At 41.7% G+C, this 20684-nt stretch overlaps 1 protein-coding gene across 2 annotated transcripts in view; it reads right to left on the reverse strand.

Annotated features, from left to right (window-relative positions):
- Nucleotides 1–20684, reverse strand: part of SMAD9 (SMAD family member 9) — a 75149-nt gene that overhangs the window by 13732 nt on the left and 40733 nt on the right. Inside the window, exons 3-5 of one of the 2 annotated variants that reach the window (XM_034936587.3) lie at nucleotides 14087–14344; nucleotides 8705–8815; nucleotides 6969–7190 (exon numbers count right to left, since the gene is read on the reverse strand). In XM_034936587.3, the coding sequence (XP_034792478.1) occupies nucleotides 6969–7190; nucleotides 8705–8815; nucleotides 14087–14344 (591 nt within the window). The remainder of the gene's footprint in view (nucleotides 1–6968; nucleotides 7191–8704; nucleotides 8816–14086; nucleotides 14345–20684) is intronic. The other variant, XM_034936591.3, reaches the window with a different exon arrangement.

Consider the following 20684-nt stretch of genomic DNA (forward strand, 5'->3'; position numbering starts at 1 on the left):
ACTCAAACACGCAGCCACTCTGCCTGGGCTGCACTGTGAGGTGTCTCCCTTACCACTGCTGCTGCCTTCCAGAGCACCCTTACACACCATGCCCACCCCATCCTCACAGGATCAAGAAAGCCCACTATAGAAAATTTAGAAAATACAGACAGAAAAGAAAAATCAGCCACAAATCCACGGCCCAGAAATAATCAAAGCTAACATCTATTAGTTATTAGCTATTAACATTTTTCAGTCTTTTTTATGTGTTTTTGAGACAGTCTCCTGCCTAGTTGGGGCTACAGATGCACGCCACCATACTCAGCTAACTTTTTTGTATTTTTTGTAGTGACAGGGTCTCACCATGCTGCCCACCTGGTCGTGAACTCCTACGCTCAAGCAATCCACCCACCTCGACCTCCCAAAGTGCTGGGATTACAGGTGTGAGCCACCATGCTCAGCCATGTGCATTTTTAAGAAGAAAATTGGGATCATACTCTACAGGATGTTTTAAAACTTGTTTTCAGTTAATAATATCTTGTGAACATTTTCTCAGGATATTAAGTATTCTGCAACATCAAGTTTAATGACTGTAACAGTATGACATTGCATCCTATGTTAAAATATTTTTTAGAATTTGCTTTTTTTAAGATGAGAAGCCTTACATGTGTTCAGAGGCAGAACAAAAGGACTATTTTGAGACAGGGAAGTGAAATCCATTGGGAAAGGAAGCAACCCAAATACCACCTGGACATGCAGACCCTCTGCCCAAGGAGTTTGAACCAGAGTGACTCCGTCTTGATTAGAAGCTGGGTAAAATAAGGCTAAGACCTACTGGGCTGCATTCCCAGACGGGTAGGCATTCTAAGTCATAGGATGAGATAGGTTGGCACAAGATACAGGTCATAAACACCTTGCTGATGAAACAGGCTGCAATAAAGAAGCTGGCCAAAACCAAGATGGCGATGAGAGTGACCTCTGGTCATTCTCACTACTACACTCCCACCAGTGCCATGACAATTTACAAATGCCATGGCGAACATGGTAACATCAGGAAGTTACCCTATATGGTCTAAAAAGGGGAGGCATGAATAATCTACCCATTGTTTAGCATATAATCAGGAAATAACCAGCCAGGCACGGTGGCTCACACCTGTAATCCCAGCACTTTGGGAAGCCGAGGCGGGCGGATTGCTTGAGGTCGGGAGTTTGAGACCAGCCTGAGCAATATGGAGAAACCCCATCTCTACTAAAAATACAAAATTAGGCGGGCATGGTGGCACATGCCTGTAATCCCAGCTACTCGGGAGGCTGAGGCAGGAGAATCGCTTGAACCCGGGAGGCAGAGGTTGAGGTGAGCCGAGATTGTGCCATTGCACTCCAGCCTAGGCAACAAGAGTGAAACTCCATCTCAAAAAAAAAAAAAGAAATAACCATAAAAATAGGCAACCAGTAGCCCTGGTGGCTGCTTTGTCCATGGAGCAGCCATTCTTTATTCCTTTCCTTTCTTAATAAACTTGCCCTCACTTTACTCTATGGATTCGCCTTAAATTCTTTCTTGTGAGAGATCTAAGAACCTTCTTTTGGGGTCTGGGTCAGGACCGCTTTCCGGTAACACCTCTGCAAGGAGCTGACTGGCGAAATCCTTATGTCAGGATAATTCCTTTCATAAAACAAGAAGAATTACTAGAATTATACAGAACTTGAGATATACAAGAAAATAAAGATTCATAAAATGGTTTAAAAAAAGCCCAATTCCAAAAACAATGCAATGATTTGGAATATGTGATAATTATTTTCAGGATACGCTTGATCTATCTCAGAAAGTTCAATAACCAGGGTTAATGGTTATCACTTTTTTTCTCCCACAAAGGGAGAAATTTTTTTACCTTTTTTTTTTTTTTTTTTTGAGATGGAGTCTCGCTCTGTCGCCCAGGCTGGAGTGCAGTGGCACCAACTCGGCTCACTGCAAGCTCTGCCTCCTGGGTTCACGCCACTCTCCTGCCTCAGCCTCCCGAGTAGCTGGGACTACAGGCGCCTGCCACCACACCCGGCTAATTTTTTTTTGTATTTTTTAGTAGAGACGGGGTTTCAGTGTGTTAGCCAGGATGGTCTCGATCTCCTGACCTCATGATCCACCCGCCTCGTCCTCCCAAAGTGCTGGGATTACAGGCATGAGCCACCATGCCCGGCCACCAGCGTGTCTCTTACATATTAGGTAATCAGTGGGGGTAGCTATCATCATCATCATATTATTATTATTTGATATGTCATTGTAGAGAGTTCAAGTGGTCTGCCTAGTTTCTAAGGAAGAATATGGATAGATCCCACACTGGAATGAGATGTTCCAGGCTGCCCAAGGTATTGCCTTTGACAAAAGCTACCTACACAAAAGTGGTAGCTTTTGGTGTGCTAGTGCTAACTGTTAGTAGCTATTTAAAGCATCTTGCTAGTGAGGTCAAAGTCATAAGTTCAGTCCCTTTGTACCAGTTAACTGCTGCATGGCTACAAATAAATGCTTTCTACCAGCCCCTCTACCTCAGGGACATACCCACTAGATGGTAAGTGGGGTAAATGAGGACCCATCATCACCACTAGAGAAAACAAAACTCAAAATGCACGCACTGCTGACAGGGTGGCAACGTGACCTTCCTTTAGCAGGGCCAGCCATTTAGCTAATTTAAGTCACAAGGAATAAAAGCCAGAAATGGTGTGAAGGCTAATTGATATCTACTGGGTAGGGGAATGGCTCATCATTAACTATAATAAAAAGAATTTTTTTTTTTTTGAGATGGAGCCTTGCACTATTGCCCAGGCTGGAGTGCAATGGCACGGTCTTGGCTCACTGCAACCTCCACCTCCTGGATTCAAGTGATTCTCCTGCCTCAGCCTCCCGCATAGCTGGTATTACAGGCACCCGCCACCACACCTGGCTAATTTTTTGTATTTTTAGTAGAGACGGAGTTTCACTATGTTGGCCAGGCTGGTCTCGAACTCCCGACCTCAGGTGACCTGCCTGCCTTGGCCTCCCAAATTGCTGGGATTACAGGCATGAGCCACTGCGTCTGGCCACTAAAAAGAATTTTTAAAAATGATATATTCAGGCCAGGTGCGGTGGCTTACACCTGTAATCCCAGCACTTTGGGAGGCCAAGGCAGGGGATCACCCGAGGTCAGGAGTTCGAGACCAGCCTGGCCAACATGAAGAAACCCTTTCTCTACTAAAAATACAAAAATTAGCTGGGTGTGGTGGTGTGCGCCTGTAATCTCAGCTACTCAGGAGGCTGAGACAGGAGAATCGCTTGAACTCTGGAGGCAGAGGTTGCAGTAAGCTGAGATCGTTTCATTGCACTCCAGCCTGGGTGACAGAGCAAGACTCCCGTCTCAAAAAAAAAAAAAAAAATCTTCCATCCTTGCCCATCACCGTCTAATTAATCTCAATAGAACAGCCAGGCAATCTTTTCGAAAGTGTAAAGTCAGATCATATTGTAAACCAAAAATAAAATTGGAAGGCCCCGCAACAATTTCAATGGACCCTCTCCTCAGCCAGGGAGCTCTAAAATTTAACCTGACAGACTGGTTCAGGCTCCACGAACACTGACTTCCTTGCTCTCTGTGTCACAGCCATTTGAACCAGAGCAACTCCATCTTGAATAGGGGCTGAGTAAAATAAGGTGGAGACCTACTGGGCTGCATTCTCAGGATGCTAGGAATTCTTAGTCACAGGATGACATAGGAGGTTGGCACGAGATACAGGTCACAAAGACCCTGCTGGTAAAACAGAGTGCCATAAAGAAGCCAGCCAAAACCCACCCAAACCAAGATGGCATGAAAGTGACCTCTAGTCATCCTCACTGCTCATTATATGCTAATTATAATGCATCAGCATGCTAAAAGACACTCCCACTAGCACCATGACAGTTTACAGATTCCATGGCCATGCCCAGAGGTTACCCTATATAGTCTAAAAAGGAAATGAACCCTCAGCTCCAGGAAATCTCCACCCCTTTCCCAGAAAACTCATGAAAAAGGAAAAAGTCCACCCTTTGTTTAGCATATAATCAAGAAATAACTACATTATCAGTCGAACAGCCCATGCTGCTGCTCTGCCTGTGGAGTAGCCATTCTTTTGTTTCTTTACTTCTCTAATAAACTTGCTTTCAGTTTACTCTATGGACTCACCCCAAATTCTTTCTTGTGTGAGTTCCAAGAATCTTCTCTTGGGGTCTGAATCGGGACACCTTTCTGGTAACATCTGCTCAAATGTCACTTTTTCAGGAAGGCCTTCCCTGGTTACGCTGGTTTAAAGTCTCCATTCTCTCCCCTGCTTTGTGTTTCTCTATTGGACATACTATATGTTGTATTTCGTGTCTGTCTTTCCCCAGCAGCAAGTAATCCAGGAAGTCTGGTCATTGTCTTTTTTCCACTGTTGCATCCCTAGTGTCCAGTCTGGCTGAGAGTCGACGCTCAGTAAGTACTTGTGAGATGAATGCATATTACTAAAACCTAATGTCTGTTAATTAACTCCACAGAGCAAGTTAACTCATTTGCTAGCCTAGGAATGCATTTTGCAGATAACTTACTCAGGCTGGTGCTCCTGGAAGCCATGCTGCTCAGAACCAGACAACCCATGGCAGCATCTGAGAGAGAATCCTGTGATCTCACAGAAGACTGACTGCCCTTGCTTTAAAATCTCCCAAGCCAACACTTTTTTCCACCCACGCTTTATGGCAAGGCTTGTGGCATGTCTAAAAAAAAATTTTTTCCACATTGGAGTAATTTCTAAGCAGCTCTGAGAAAACTGTAACTTTGCCTTCAGACCATGTGACAATGAGTGCCCTTGCATTGAGGGGAGCACTATTAGGTGCTCCAGTTTGCAGAACAGGTCATCAGTCCCAGCTCTTGCTCATGTGGCTTCTTAACCCTAAAGATGAGCTCTCAGTCAACAACACAGGAGCTACTGATATAATTGGGACATTTGACTCCTCCAAATCTCATATCGAAATCTGATTCTCAATATTGGAGGTGGGGCTTGGTGGGAGGTATCTGGGTCACACAGAAGGATCTCTCATGATCTGCTTGGTGCCCTCCTTGAGGTAATGAGTGGATTCTCACTCTATTAGTTCCTGCCAGATCAGTTTGTTAAAAAGAGACCAGCACCTCCCTCCCTTCTCTTTCTGTCTCTTCCCAGGGGACCCACAGGCTCTCCTTTGCCTTACACAATGATTTTCAGAAGCTTCCTAAAGCCCTCACCAGAAGCACATGCCAGTACAGCCTGCAGACCCATGGGCCAAATAAACCTCTTTTTTTAATAAATTACCCAGTCTCAGGTATTCCTTTATAGCAACGAAACAGACTACCACACACTCTCCGTGTCCTCAGCAGGAGCACCTTGAAGAAGCGACTTGCAGACAGGTTCCTAGAACACATTCAGCACTCCTTTAATATTTTAATCCTGTCTTTGGATCCACTGGCACCAGCAGAACTTGAACATGCAGACCAATCTGCAAAGCTCCTCAGCAAACTGCTTCACAACATTATGTGTTAATGTTTTGCCTTGAGAGTTCACTGAAGGTTCTTCTAAAAATCATTTGAAAGTAAAGCCATGCTCAAGAAACTTGTTTAGGAATTAATTCAAAGATTATTTCCTTTGAGGAATGGCTATTTTCCCCCTTTGGGATAAAAATTACATTCCAGAGTGAGTTTTTCATTTCTTCCCTCCTTGTCAGGAAACCTAGAGTAAAATCACCACCATCTTCTCCAGCTCTCTGTGTCAGAGACGTTTGAACCACGGCAACTCCATCTTGAATAGGGGTTAGGTAAAATAAGGTTGAGACCTACAGGGCTGCATTCCCAGGAGGTCAGGCATTCTCCCATCCAAGTACTAACCAGGCCCGACCCTGCTTAGTTTGGTTAACAATGCTAACCCTTATGGATGACATATCTGGATTCTTCTCCCCTCCCCTCGACCTGTTTCTGATTTTCTATTTTTCATTTATCATTTCACTGCAATGGTTTCTCGTAAGTTGCCTCAAAGCCACTATGGAGACAGAATATAAATAAACATAAAGTAACTGTCTCCATTAAGAGTCAACATCAATGAATGATTTCAACCTGTTTCTAAACAATGGCTTTTAGGTTTACTCCAACAGGAGACATTTTGAAGGTATGTTAGGAAGAATATTAGAATGCATCACCAATGGAACAATGAATCTCGCCTGGAAATTTGAAAGAAAAGGCTGAGGCTCCCTTCCCGAGGTGGCTTAAGTGCTGGATGGAGAGAGGAAAGGTCAAATGACTGAAGGTTCTTCACATCTATGACTCCATGGTATCATTCGAAGATACCAACTATTCCAATAGAAAAGAAAATAATTTAAAGATCCTCAGCCAGACCACACACTCAGCTGGGATTTGCTACCATCACTCAGACCAATGAGATGGGCTTCAAAAGCATCACTGGTCAGAAAAGAGACCAGTATGACTTGTACCCAATCAGCCTGCACACAGGAGAGCCCCAATCACATGCCAAAGGCTTCCAGACATAAATCAGTCATTCTTTCTAACTACCTAGCTGCTAAGTCTCCAAAGGGAACTTCACCTGATACAAATAATCATCTAGTCAGAATTCCTGTTCTTCAGAAATGATCCTAGTTTGTAAGTTTTAGGGAAATGAAAAATAATGCATAACAGTTCTATTTAATAATTTCATCCGGCTTTCTTCATATTTATCATCTTGCTTGTCTTCACAATCCCCACTCCATGCCACCCCTAGAAAGTGGCATGATGACATTAGAGGAAGAGGGACTAAGATCCTGACAACCTATGTGCTTTCCCCAGTGGTAATGTCAGAGCTATCTCAGAGCTCACCAGCCCTGGGGTCCTTCCACAGGGGCACGTGACCAACATGTGAGGGTGGTCACGTGCACTTCTACACACATGACCATCTACATTTCGGCTAGATGACTAAAGGAATAACATCTTTGCTCTTACCCTTTCCTATATGTCTCCTGGTATTTTCTATCGTTGAGTTTCTGTTTACATTAGAAAGAAGTCCAAGACAGAATCTGTTCCTGTTATTTGAAGGGTCGGTGAACCCATCTATGAGCACACTTCGGGAGGAAGCCTGGAATGTCTCCCCAACTCGGTTGTTCAGTTCATAGTAGGCGACCGAGCACCAGTGCTGGGGCTCCTCATAACAAACTGGTCGAAAGTCTGGAAGAAAACAAACCAGAGAGCACATGGCTACTGTCATACCTGGGCTGTGTAGTTCATGATTCCACCAGGAAACTTAGTTAATGCTTTTCACCAGAAAGTTGGCTGCAAGACCAAGCATGCCGCTCTGCAATCTTTTAGAACCTGTAGCTCTCATGGGAGCTGCTTGGGGCTGGCTATTTCACTAGCACACCTGAGATGTAGAGCCCATGGTCCTTGTTCATCTTCCATGGCTAGAGCATTTATAAACATGTGTATTGGTCATGAAGGGGCCAGGGAAAACATGACATGAACAGATGAACATAAAAAAACTGTCGGCCCTAAAGCAAGCACAGCTCAAAGGAAGCTGGCAGGTCACCTCTTCTTTCAGAAACATGTGAAAGATGGCATGTTGCTGTTACTGTGCCCACTTGAATCCTTGTGGCAAAAAGTATCATTTTCTAACAAACTAGACATGGAAAACAATAGTTTGACTATGATAAAAAGCAAATCAATAATGCTGAATAAGACATTAAATTATTTAAGGAAAAAAAAACCTTCCACATAGAGGGGCTCACATTCTGCTTTGTGGATATCTAGTTATGCATGGAAAAAAAAAACATTTAAAGAGAGCTGGATATTTCATCAGGAAACCCATGGATGTTTTCACACCCAACATAAAGTTAAGTCACTTTCCTGTAACTAACCAAAGTTCAGAGTTCCTTCTTTCTTTGCCACTCACACCCTTTCTCTGCCTTTCTAGTGATTGTATTACCTTTCTCTTCCTTGAACATCCTTGTCATTCTTGCAACTAGAGTGTGTTCCTATATGCACTAAATATAAATTTATGAAACAGATAAATTTGGGGGTTATTATTTCTCTTACAAAAGGATCTTAGCTTATAAAATATTCACTTGGAGTATTTCAAATGGTACACTTCTTTAGAACCTCTCTACTCAAGATCTGGCTCATGGAACAGTAGCCTCTGCATTACATGGAAGCTTAACAATGTAGATTCTTGGACCCCACCGTAAGATCTACAGAATAAAAATCTGCATTTATGCAAGATCACAACGTGGTTTATATGAACATTAAAGTCGAGCAACACTTATCTAGACTATTATAAGAAGCAAATAAAATTTTGTAAAAACCTCATTTATGTATATTTCTAAGAGTATCTCTCTGGCCAACTGAAAGACACCACTATAAACATATAGTAAAAACACAAATAGAATAAAATCCCTAACTTCTTGAGTTCCCAACTCCATACTTAACATCAAGAACTACAAACTTCTAAATGCTGAGTTAAAATAAAAAGTTAACTTGTTCTAGTAATGATGATAAACAAAACATTAATTCTATTGTACTAAGGAATGTCAAAGTTAAAATGCAAAGCCATCCCATTTGCCTCTTAAAACACATGCAAAACAGCAGGCCAGTACATTTCTGGTTTTCTTTTTTGAGTTGCTTTGTTTGGGGGTAATAGGAAATACTTTTGGAAAACAGCTACATTTCACTGTTCATCTGCAATTTACCTCCATTTGGTATCGATAGCACTAAATGTCTATCAGCTGTGGCATCTACAGGTTGGCCACTCTGGGTCTCAGAGGCTTCTGTGGCATGATAAGGCAGGGGTGGTGTGTCAACTAAAAGAAAGCAGTAGAACAAAGGAATTGTCAAATCGATAAACCACACAAAGACAGTTGGATCCGACATCTTTTGCCATTAAACTGCTGAGCTTGGTGGACAGTGCTACTCCTACAGAGAGACCATATTAATGTAACAAGGCTCTTCTGAAGTGACATTGTGAGTACCCTACAGAAGAAACTGGTTGTTCTGAGAGCCTCACTAAAGGGTCAATTCATTTTCCCTCCGACTTTTGAGTTATCATTGAGTTCTCATGACTTCAGGGCAAGACTTTCAAATGCAGAACCTGTTCTCCTAGCTTTTCTCATAGCAGAATAGTCTGTGATCTGGCTTGCAAAACACAGAGAAAGCTAAACCTTCTTTGAAGTGAGCTTAATTTTCAGCTTCTATGTTGTCACAAATTGTACAATGGCCACGGGGACGCTCTATCCCTGAGATACTTCAGGATACCTGAAACGTAATTATAACCTTGTACCCAAGGCACGCTGAGAAGGGCCCTTCTACCCAAATGACAGTCCTGTGACTGGACAGTGATCATGGTTAGGCAAATGGGATGCATTCCATGGATAGTAATTCATAACACAGTAAAAACTCATGAGGCACAGGAAAAACTCTTTATGGAGGACCTCAGCACAAAACAACCGATTCCTTCAGTATGCATGTCTAATGTTAGTTCAGAATGGTCTTGTTAACATGCGTGGTGGAATACAACAGCGTAAAAGGTTGGATCAATCTGCCTTTGTTGTATCGAATTGTCCACACAAGTAGTTCTCACACTTAAGTGTACACAAAAATTGCCAGTGGAGCTTGCTAAAAATGCAGATTCCTGGCCCCATCCTTAGCAATTCCGATTCAATAGGTCAGTGGTTGAATGTAGCCATGTACATTTTAACATGCCCCAGTGGCAATTCTAATGCAGGGTTCGTGGACCATACTAGGAAACCATGGGTAAGGTATTTCCTTGTGAGAAAATGGACTATGACTCCTATGACTTTGGTGAAAAAGTTATAAGGCAAGATGACCTTTTTGTAGGTCTTTGACTAAATATGTCTATTTACTCAAGAAGCAGAACAGGCTGAGCACAGTGGCTCACACCTGTAATCTTAGCATTTTGGGAGGCTGAAGTGGGAGGATCACCTGAGTCCAGGGGTTTGAGGCCAGCCTGGGCAACATGATGAGACCCCATCCTACCAAAAATTAAAAATTAGCTGGGCATGGTGGTGTACGCCTGTAATCCTAGCTACTCAGAGGCTGAGGAGGATGACTTGAACCCAGGAGTTTGAAGTTACAGTGAGCTATGACCGTGCCACCATACTCCAGCCTGGGTAACAAAACAAGGCCCTATCTCTAAAAAATTAAAATTAAAAAAAGGGGGACTGAAAATAGAATTACCATATAATGTAGCACTTCCACTCCTAGGTATATACCCAAAGGAATTGAAAGCAGGGTGTTATTTACTAGAGCCAAAAGGTGGGAACAATCCAAATATCCAACAGCTAATGAATTGATTTTTTAAAATGTGGTATAGCCATACAATGAGATATCGTTCAGTCACAAAGATGAACTACCGATATATGCCACAACACAAACTGTGAAAATACTTGGCTAAGTGAAATAAAACATACACAAAGGGGCAAATATTGCATGAATCTAGTATATGAGGTACTTGCAATAGGCAAATTCAGAGAGACAGAAAGTAGATAGAGCTTACCAGGGGCTGGCAAAGTAGGGAAATACGGAGCTATTGCTTAATCAGGACGGAGTTTCTGTTTGGGGTGATGAAAAAATTTTTGAAAATAGATATGGTGATGGTTGCACAACATTATGAATGCACCTAATGCCATCAGATTGTACTTTTTTTTTTTTTAAATAGTCCTCACCCAGGCTAGAATGCAGTGGCACGATCTCAGCTCACTGCAGCCTCCGACTCCTGGATTCAAGCGATTCTCGTGCCTCAGTCTCCTGAGTAGCTGAATTACAGACGTGCACCACCACGCCCAGCTAACTTTTGTATTTTTAGTAGAGATGGGGCTTCACCATGTTGGCCAGGCTGGTCTCAAACTGCTGACCTCAAGTGATCCGCCTGCCTAAGCCTCCCAAAGTGCTGGGATTACAGGCGGGAGCCACTGCACCCAGCCAGACTGTACTCTTAAAAATGGTTAAAATGGGCTGGGTGCAGTGGAGCATGCCTATAATCCCAGCACTTTCGGAGGCCGAGGCGGGTGGATCACCTGAGGTCAGGAGTTCATGACCAGCCTAACATGGTGAAACCCCGTCTCTACTAAATACAAGAAAATTAGCCGGGTGTGGTGGCGCATGTCTGTAATCCGAGGTACTTGGAAGGCTGAGACAGGAGAATGGCTTGTACCTGGGAGGTGGAGGTTGCAGTGAGCCGAGATTGCGCCATTGCACTCCAGCCTGGGCAACAAGAGCAAAACTCCATCTCAAAAAAAAAAAAAAATGGTTAAACAAATTTTGTGTTAGATATATTTCACCACTGCTTGAAAAAAATTAACATATGAGAAACCACTGAATTGTACACTTGAAATGGGTGGTTGTATGGTATGTGAATTATACCTCAATAGAGCTTTTTAAAAAATTTAGAGGCTGAACCAGTAAATCGCAAAGGTTCCTTTTACTCTTGTTTATCTACAGGTCTGTTACTCAGGTTGGCATTTTGCTGTTAATCATTCAGACAAGAATTATTTTCTTTGAAGTGAAAAGGGCTATGCCTTCGGTGAGAAACTAACCAGCTTCTGCATCATTGTTGGTGTCTGTCCTGCTTGGGTGGGAAGAGTAAAAAGAACATCAACCTGTCAGAGGAACCAGGGCAGGAATTCAAAGTCAGCACAGGAGGTCTTTGTAGCATAGAGGTATGTTAGGTAAATATATATTTTGCAACACAATTATCCTCCTGTTCCTTAACCAAGGTTCTGTCCTCAAATGACTTCTCTTTCTGTTGTATTTCTTCTTTCTCAGTGAACTCAGCCACTTGCAAAACTTCAACCATCTGCTCCTACACCGAGTGAATGACTCTCAAGCTACCCTCCAGCATCTCTGCCTTCACCCTACAGTAAGTCCTGTTGGACCTCCCTCCTCCAATTCACTGCCCTCTTTCCAACCCCACATCCCTGTTTTAGTTCAAGTCCTTATAATCACTTGCCTGGACTGCTACAGGCTACCTGTATGTGATGGCTCTCAATAGCTACTGCCTCCTGAAGGTCAGAGACCACAGTAGTCCCCACTTCTCCACCAGAGATACAGTCCGAGACCCCCAGTGGATACCTGAAGTTGTGGCTAGTACAGAATACCACATATAGTATGTTTTTTTTCCTATACATACCTGTGATAAAGTTTAATTTATAAATTAAACACAGTAAGAGATTAGGAACAGTAACTAATAATAAAGTAAAACAACTAGAACAATATGCCAGCATCACTACTCTTGCACTCTGTGGTCACTATTAAATCAGAGTGACCTCAACAGTAGATCTGATCACAGAGACAGCTACTAATTGACTCACAGGTGGATAGCGTCTACAACGTGGATGCGCTGGGCAATGGAATGATTCAGAACCTGGATAGGATGGCACGAAGTTTCATCCCCACATACAATTTAAAATTTATGAATTGTTTATTTCTGGAATTTTCCATTCAGTATTTTCAGGCTGCAACTGACCTCCGGTAGCTGAAACCTCAGATAAGGGGGGACAACTACATTGTCTTAATCATCACTGCACCTCTAGCACTGGCCCAGTGCCAGACACTTAGCAGGTGCTCAGTCATCACTTACTGAGTCAATAAAACCTGTGCCTATGGTCTGGAGCTCCATGTCCATGTTCTAATGCCTGTGTGGGCTGGGTGCAGTGGCACCTGCCTGTAATCCCAGCACTTTGGGAGGCCGAGGCGGGCAGATCACCTGAGGTCAGGAGTTCAAGACTAGCCTGGCCAACATGGTGAAACCCCGTCTCTACTAAAAATGCAAAAACTAGCTGGGCATGGTGGTACACCCCTGCAATCCCAGCTATTTGGGAGACTGAGGTGGGAGGATTGCTTGAACCTGGGAGGCAGAGACTGCAGTAAGCCAGGATCATGCCACTGCACTCCAACCTGGGTGACAGAGCAAGACTCCGTCTCAAAATAAAAAATAAAAATAAATAAATGCCTGTGTAGTAATTTATTTATTCAATAAGCAACTGATGAGCAACCACTGCATTTCAGGCTCTGTGCTAGACATAGAAAAAAAAGGCTCACTGTTCAATGGGGAAAATAGACACACAGGAATTATATAATATAGTGCAATAAATATAATAGATGCTTATCTAACTTGCTGAGGAGCAAAAGGAACTAAGTAACTGAGAGGTGAAGAGGCAATTCCCTCTTTATCTTCCCACATTGTAGGGACAATTTTTATTAACCTTTTAATTCCCCTTTCAGCAATCCTAAGGCAATGCTTGCATATAGTAAGAGTTTAATAAATATCCATTAAATAAATGATTATAGGAATAAATGAATGAGGCAGATTGTAACATCTGGCACCAAACGTATTTATGCATGCCTTTAGGAACTTGTCAGCTCCACATAGTATTTATCTCACACTCACGAAGTGCATATGTATCTTTTATTCATTATCTCAACTTAGATCCACTTTACAGGTATGGTAGCAAGAGCAATTATGACAGCATGCTAGAGGCTCCCTTTCCCTTCCATATGCTTTCTCAGTTCAGCAAACTGAAGAGCTCTATATTTAAGATGCTGTCCTGGCTTCACATGGCAGAAAGGGATAATGCACTGGCTGGAGCTGGGGCTTCACTTTCTGCCTCACTCAAAGGATGCAGGCATATGTTTTAGGCAAGGGCTTCCTTTGATTGTTGAAAGAGGCAACCAAGGTAAAGGCCTAGCATTGATCTTCCATGTTGCTTGTCCTCAGGCCAAGTCTTCTGCTTGGATTACAGAAGTCTTTTCATCTTATTTCTACTGCCTTAAAAAAAAAAAATCCTTGGAAATTCCCAGGGATACTATTCAAATCCATTTAGTTTCTGAGAGCTTCCAGAGCATTAGAACTAAAACTAGAGGAAAAACATGTTCTATCTCCAGGGTAACTGCTTCAAAATAGGTATAGTCCTAATCATTTCAAGGCTGATTGCTTTGTAAACTGTTTATACTATATGAATGACAGTTACAATGACTGTCATTGTGACTGTTCATCATAAATCATGATGTTGGGCTTATTTTCCCGTATTTCCCCACAGACCATAGTTCTTACTGACCTGAGTGTTGATAGGGACTCTCTGGCTCAGAAGGACTTCCTGGGGAGTGAGGGTAGCTGGCCGTGCACGGGGACTGGGAGAACGCGTGGCTGGGTGAGGGAGGGAGTGCAGAGCATGGAGGCTGCTGGAAAGAGTCAGGATAGGTGGCGTTGTGTGGCATGAGTGGCTCACTGTGCAGGGAGGCGCTGCGGAACTTGGCCAGGAGGCTGAGCTGGGGGTTATATTCACTGTGTCTTGGCACGAGCACAGGAGGCAGTACTAGGATCAGAAAGGAACAAGGCAGTTAGAATTGAACATTGCTCATCAGTACACAACAGAGTGGATAATTGCTGTTCTTATCTATTTTTTTTTTTTGATGATAGAGCTGTTTTTCCCCTTGGGAACTACTCCCATTAGTCTTTGTGCTCATCATAAACCTGTCGATTAAGTCCCCATCTCCACCTAAGAAGCAAGCATGTGAGTAAGCTAAGGTAACAGTCTTCTCCTTGTAACCGGAATCTTAAGCAGAATGTCATAATTCACAAAAGCAGGAGGAGGATCTTTCCAGTGTCAGCACTCTAAAGAGACCTGCTATTTATTCCTACCTTGGAAATGACCAGAGCTGTCCTAATACCTCGCCTTCTGGCGACCTGATTGTTACATCTTTCTTTAATTCTGCCAAATAAGTCTTTTTTTCCCCCAAGGCAAAATCAGTTTCTATTGCTTGCAATGAAACCCTAAGTGATCCCCAGAATACTTTTCCTTCAGAGATCATGTTGAATTATTTAGATGACCAGACTCAATTTCAGGTTCAGCAGTGCCACTGAAATAAAAACATTCTATGTGTCCTTAATGGAAAGATTTCAAGGTGAGTAATTAGTTATTACTAATTACAAAGTGAGTAAAAAGTTATTAAGTAAAATACAAACAGTGAATAATAATAAAAGTGACTAAGTAAAAGATAAGCAGCAGCAGGGCACAGTGGCTCACGCCTGTAATACCAGCACTTTGAGAGGCCGAGGCGGCCAGATCACCTGAGGTCAGGAGTTTGAGACCAGCCTAGCCAACGTGGTGAAACCCCGTCTCTATTAAAAATACAATTAGCCGGGTGTGGTGGCGGGCACCTGTAATCCCAGCTATTCAGGAGGCTGAGGCAGGAGAATCGCTTGAATCTGGGAGGTGGAAGTTGCAGTGAGCCGAGATCATATCATTGCACTCCAGCCTGGGTGACAAGAGTGAAACTCTGTCTCAAAAAAATAAAATAAGCAGCAATAACAAAACATAAATGATGTTTGTTCATTTACTATGCTTTTCTGGGTTTCATTTTTTAAAAAGAATGTTACTGTTCTTGATTCTGATTATATACAAAATTTCAGAATAAATTCAAATTCTTAAGGGCAAGCTTTGCCCAGGCCCTCACGTCCTACCGACTCCTAGAAGGTTACAATGCCTGGCATAAAGTAGCTACTCCAAAACTGTTGTTGAAGAGCCATCTGTGACCAACATAAGTTCCAGACAGGGAAGCAAAGAAAATACAAGGGGGAAGTGGTCTAAGAAATAACAAAGGAAAACCTCAAAGAGCTACAAAGGACCTACGTCTTCATGTTGAAAAGAGCCAGAGTGTGCAGAGCTCAATTAATGAAAAAAAGATCCAGACCTAGTCTTTCCATCTTGAATTTCAAACACTGCGGGATAACTGGAATATTACAAAAGCTCCTAGAGGATCACCGCAAAGTCACCTACAAAGAAATGAGAATCAACCGACCTCAACTTCCCACTCTAACCCTGGCTACTAGAAGTCAACAGACCAATGCCCTTCTGAGGACAAATAATTCTTACCCCCGAATTCCACAATGGAAACCACTGGAATAACCAAAAACAAATACAAACTATGAACTAAAATACAGATATCAAGGATGAGAAGAGGAGGAAGGAAGAAGATGAAAACATAAGTGAGTGAGGCTGGGCACGGTGGCTCATGCCTGTAATCCCAGCACTTTGGAAGGCCAAGGCAGGTGGATCATGAGGTCAGGAGATCGAGACCATCCTGGCTAACACAGTGAAACCCCGTCTCTACTAAAAATACAAAAAATTAGCTGGGCGTGGTTGCGGGTGCCTGTAGTCCCAGCTACTTGGGGGGCTGAGGCAGGAGAATGGCATGAACCCAGGAGGCGGAGCTTGCAGTGAGCCAAGATCGCACCACTGCACTCCAGCCTGGGCAGAGCAAGACTCCATCTCAAAAAAAAAAAAAACTGCATATATATATATATATATATATATATATATATATATATATATATATGTATGTGAGTGAAATCCTCATCTTTTATGGTAGAGAGTCAATGACATTATCTAAAAGGTGATAAATTTGGAAATAGATCTGTAAGCATATTATATATTATCTAGAGTTACTGTCATAATTCTTAGTAATAATAGAGAGAAATATGAAAGAACTAAGCAGGAATTATTTAGAAGAGTTTGTCTCTGGGTATGAATAGGACAGATCTTGGTTCTAATCACACTACTGATTTGTCAACCACAGGCAAGTATTAATAAAAACTCATAAAAAGTAAATGTTCTAAAACTGCTCTAAAAAATAAGGTCTTAAAAAAAGGTAAATGTTTTGGAATAAACAGACAATTACGATAACAATGACATTAACCCCGAAGTCTGCCATCTGCCTTTGACATCATACATCTATCTCTTTCTTAACAAACAATAATTTTCAGTTATACGGACAGAAAATAAACTAAGAAGGGTAAATAAAAGGTTTTAAACTAAAACTGCTACAGGTGAGGGTGGCAGAGAAACAAATAATTTCTTCCCCTTTTATAAGCTATCGTATACGTACGCTGCCTTATGACACCAGAGACCAAACATTCAACATCACCATCAAACAGTGACATGGATCATAAACCATTAAATTCCCCTTAATGTATTCATATTCCACAACTATGCAGAAAAAAAAAGATTATGTGCCTCACGAATAGTCTGAAGTGAGGAGTTGACACAGCGAATGTGTATGGCTTCTTTGTCAATGACCCTTCATCAAAATGTTAACGATGTTCAAGTAAACACTCACTTCTTTATGAAGAAGAATTTGAATCATCTCTGTGACTTCAGTTTTAATGTAAAATATCTACGGTATATTCCTAACACTGATAAAAATATAATGCCTCCTATCCATCTGAATGTAGAGACTTCTATTTCTTCATGGCCTGTAGATCTGAGGCACCAAGAGAAAAGAAAGGATACATTTCCCTTTATCATAACAACTATCTTGATAATATATTTTTACCATCTGGGTAAAATCAAAACCAGGGGATGTTTGCAAAGAAAACTGATAGTTTCATCCTAGTTGTTATTTGACCTGACTGGCTCAGTTGCCTTAAATGTGCACTGATCATATTTTTAAATACTTTCACTCACAACACAGCTATCCCTAATTACTTAATTCCACTTCCACAACTCAACTGCTGCTTGTAAATATGACAGTGCGCTTACAGACACTCATGCCTATCTTATGCCACTTTTAAATACCATGCTATCTTTACATCTCAGTGTCACACAGGGGGAGACAGCGGAAGGAGTTACAGGGCACATGGGCATGCAAAGCAGAGCTGGAAAAAAAACACTTCTGTCTTTTTTAAAAAAGTCATGTGGTTTTGATATAATATGAATATTTTATATAAAAAAGAAATTACACTCCTGAAATAACCTCCAGCCAAATGGAGTAAAATCATCATGTACCACAACAACAGTCTTGCATGGCTTCCACCAGAACTGTGCCAGGTAAAGTGTGGTTTGAGGACTGGGGACCCTTCACCAACTGTTGGGTACCAGTCTGTGAAGAAATTAGTGCTTAGAAACTTTTCACAGCAATTTGACAGAGTTTCTAGTTTACATTTGTTTAAATAATTTTTAAAATTGGGCTTACATTTTCTAAGTCTTTTTAAAATTTCATTTGCCTAGTAATTCGTCTGTACTATAAAAGTATTCGTTTGAAGGACTGGAAATTAAAAAAATAAAAACTGATCCCTCACCACACATAACTTGGAAAGCACTGAAGTCAATTATTGAAGTGGATGTGTGAATGAAAAGAAAATGGGAATGCAGCCTTCAATGTATCTAAAATGGATGGCCAAAAAATGAGATTTCAAAGGCAAAACTTAAGCTTTATGATAAATAGGAACTCAGCAAACTTGTTTAACATTAACATTTTTATTATTCCTAAAATATTTACTTTAAATATGGATAGCTAACTAGATATAAAGTCTACTTTTTCTATTAAAAAAACACAAGTAAGAAAAACCTCTGTAACTTAAATATTACCTTAAATTAATATAACCATTACCCATCTTTCCTTCTGGAAATTCACACCTAAATTATGATAAAATGAAATATATTTACCATATGTGAAACACTCACACTATCATTCCTAAAAGAATCTTACAGAACATGAAAAACTAAAGGCCAGGTATGGTGGCTCATGCCTGTAATCCCAGCACTTTGGGAGGACGAGGCAGGCGGATCATGAGGTCAAGAGATCGAGACCATCCTGGCCAACATGGTGAAACCCCGTCTCTACTAAAAATACAAAAATTAGCTGGGCATGGTGGCACGTGCCTGTAGTCCCAGCTACTCAGGAGGCTGAGGCAAGAGAATCACTTGAACTGGGGAGGCGACAGTTGCAGTGAGCAGAGATTGCGCCACTGCACACCGGCCTGCCAACAGAGCAAGACAAAAAAAAAGACATGAAAAACTAAAACGTCAAACAGTTCTTTAAAATTAGGCTTCTGAATATTCAAAAGGAAAACCAGGTACATTTTACAAGGTATTTCTTACAAGTTGTTAAATTTTACAACTACATTATTCAGGAAGACAGAAATGATTTATTAATGAACATTTTTCCATTTGGATATATTTTGGATGCTTAATGTAATTCAAATCTTTGAAACACAAAATGGAATCAAGTCATTTTTGTTATAAGCTTAGACATTATTGACTTTTTTTTTTAAGTAAGCGAAGAGAGTCAAAATGAAGCAGGGAAGAAGGGTGGAAAGCAACTCGCTCCAGGATTTAGGGGAAAAGCATCAGATTTGCCAAGCATGTGGAACCTTCTAATACCTTCTCAGCCAGGGCCTCAGTCCCTGAATGGGCTGTGGGAGGCATCCACACACAGACAGATGTTAAGTTCTGGGAGCTTGAAGGATCACTTAGCTAAGACTGAGGTAGGCTGGGCATAAATCACTTATTGGATACTGTTTTAAGGTTAACTGAACCTGCCTACGTAGACAGGACCATCTCTTCATTGGACATGGGCAATTTCCCTGAGCTAATGTGTCAGCGCTTTGGTTTCCTGGGATGAGGCAGATGGCCAAAGAGAGAAAGCTCTCCTAAAACTGTGTTCTTGTGTGGAATGCCACAGAAACACTCAATCTAAGAGAATCACAGTGAAACCCTGTTATAGCCAGTGTGAAGGAACAAAGACAAACACCAGGCTTCTCCAAGAGGAGGAGGAAATATATACATATTTCTTACACACATATATAGAATATACACACACACACACACACAGGGGTGTGAAGGGTTTTAGAAAGATACTTTCCTATACAATCATGCACTGTGTAATCATGTTTTGGTTGAGGGACCAATATAAAACAGTGGTCCCCCAAGATTATGATACTGTACTTTTGCTGTACCTCTTCTATGTTTAGATCTGTTCATATACATTCAATACCATTGTGGTTAGGATTGCCTACAGTATTCAGTACAGTAGCATGCTGTGCAGGTTAGTAGCCTAGGAGCAATAGGCTACACCATATAGCCTAACGGTGTAGCAGGCTCATGGTTTGTGTAAGTACACTCCAGGGTGTTCACACAAGGAAGAAATTACTTACTGATGCATTTCTCCAAATGTATTTCCATCATTAAGTGATACCTGTCTGTACTTAAAACCATTTTTAAAAATAACTGCCTGGAATGATTTCCAGCAACTCTTTCATTGGCTGTTTTCGGACCTAGACATGAGATATCTTCTACTTACCTGAACTTGAACAAAGTAGCAGCCAAAAACCCTGCCTTAGTTCAGTTTAGTACAGTTCAGTTCAGTTGTTTGGGGCGGGGGGAGGAGGATGTTTAATTTTTACAGCTCATCATTATCAAGGCCATTTTAAAACCTTTCAGGACCCCAAGAACTGGTAAAAGATTATGCTGACTTGTCCCAGATACCTCAAAATAAAACTTTTATGGCAGTTTTCTCCGATTAGCCATCTGCCTCATTTTCAAAATCACACAAAGCTTACCAGCATAATGAAATCAAATGAAAATATCTTCTTTCTAGATTTTCCTGACTAGTTTATCTTCATTCCTTCACACTGGCTATAACAGGGTTTTACTGCGATTCTCTTTGGATTGAGTGTTCCTGTGGCATTCCAGGCAGGAATATCATTTTCATGGGAACCTTCTTTCTTTGATTGGACAGCTGCCTCATTCCGGGAAACAAAATTTTGGACGAGTCCCTCAAAACTGAACCTCCCTCTCCTCTCTCTCTCTCTCTCTTTTGGGAGAGGTCCCTCTCTGCTGGTGCGCCATCATTCTCCATCAATGGGGCACACGA

This window comes from Pan paniscus, chromosome 14, assembly GCF_029289425.2.
Source record: "Pan paniscus chromosome 14, NHGRI_mPanPan1-v2.0_pri, whole genome shotgun sequence".
In the NCBI taxonomy this organism is placed as follows: Eukaryota; Metazoa; Chordata; class Mammalia; order Primates; family Hominidae; genus Pan; species Pan paniscus.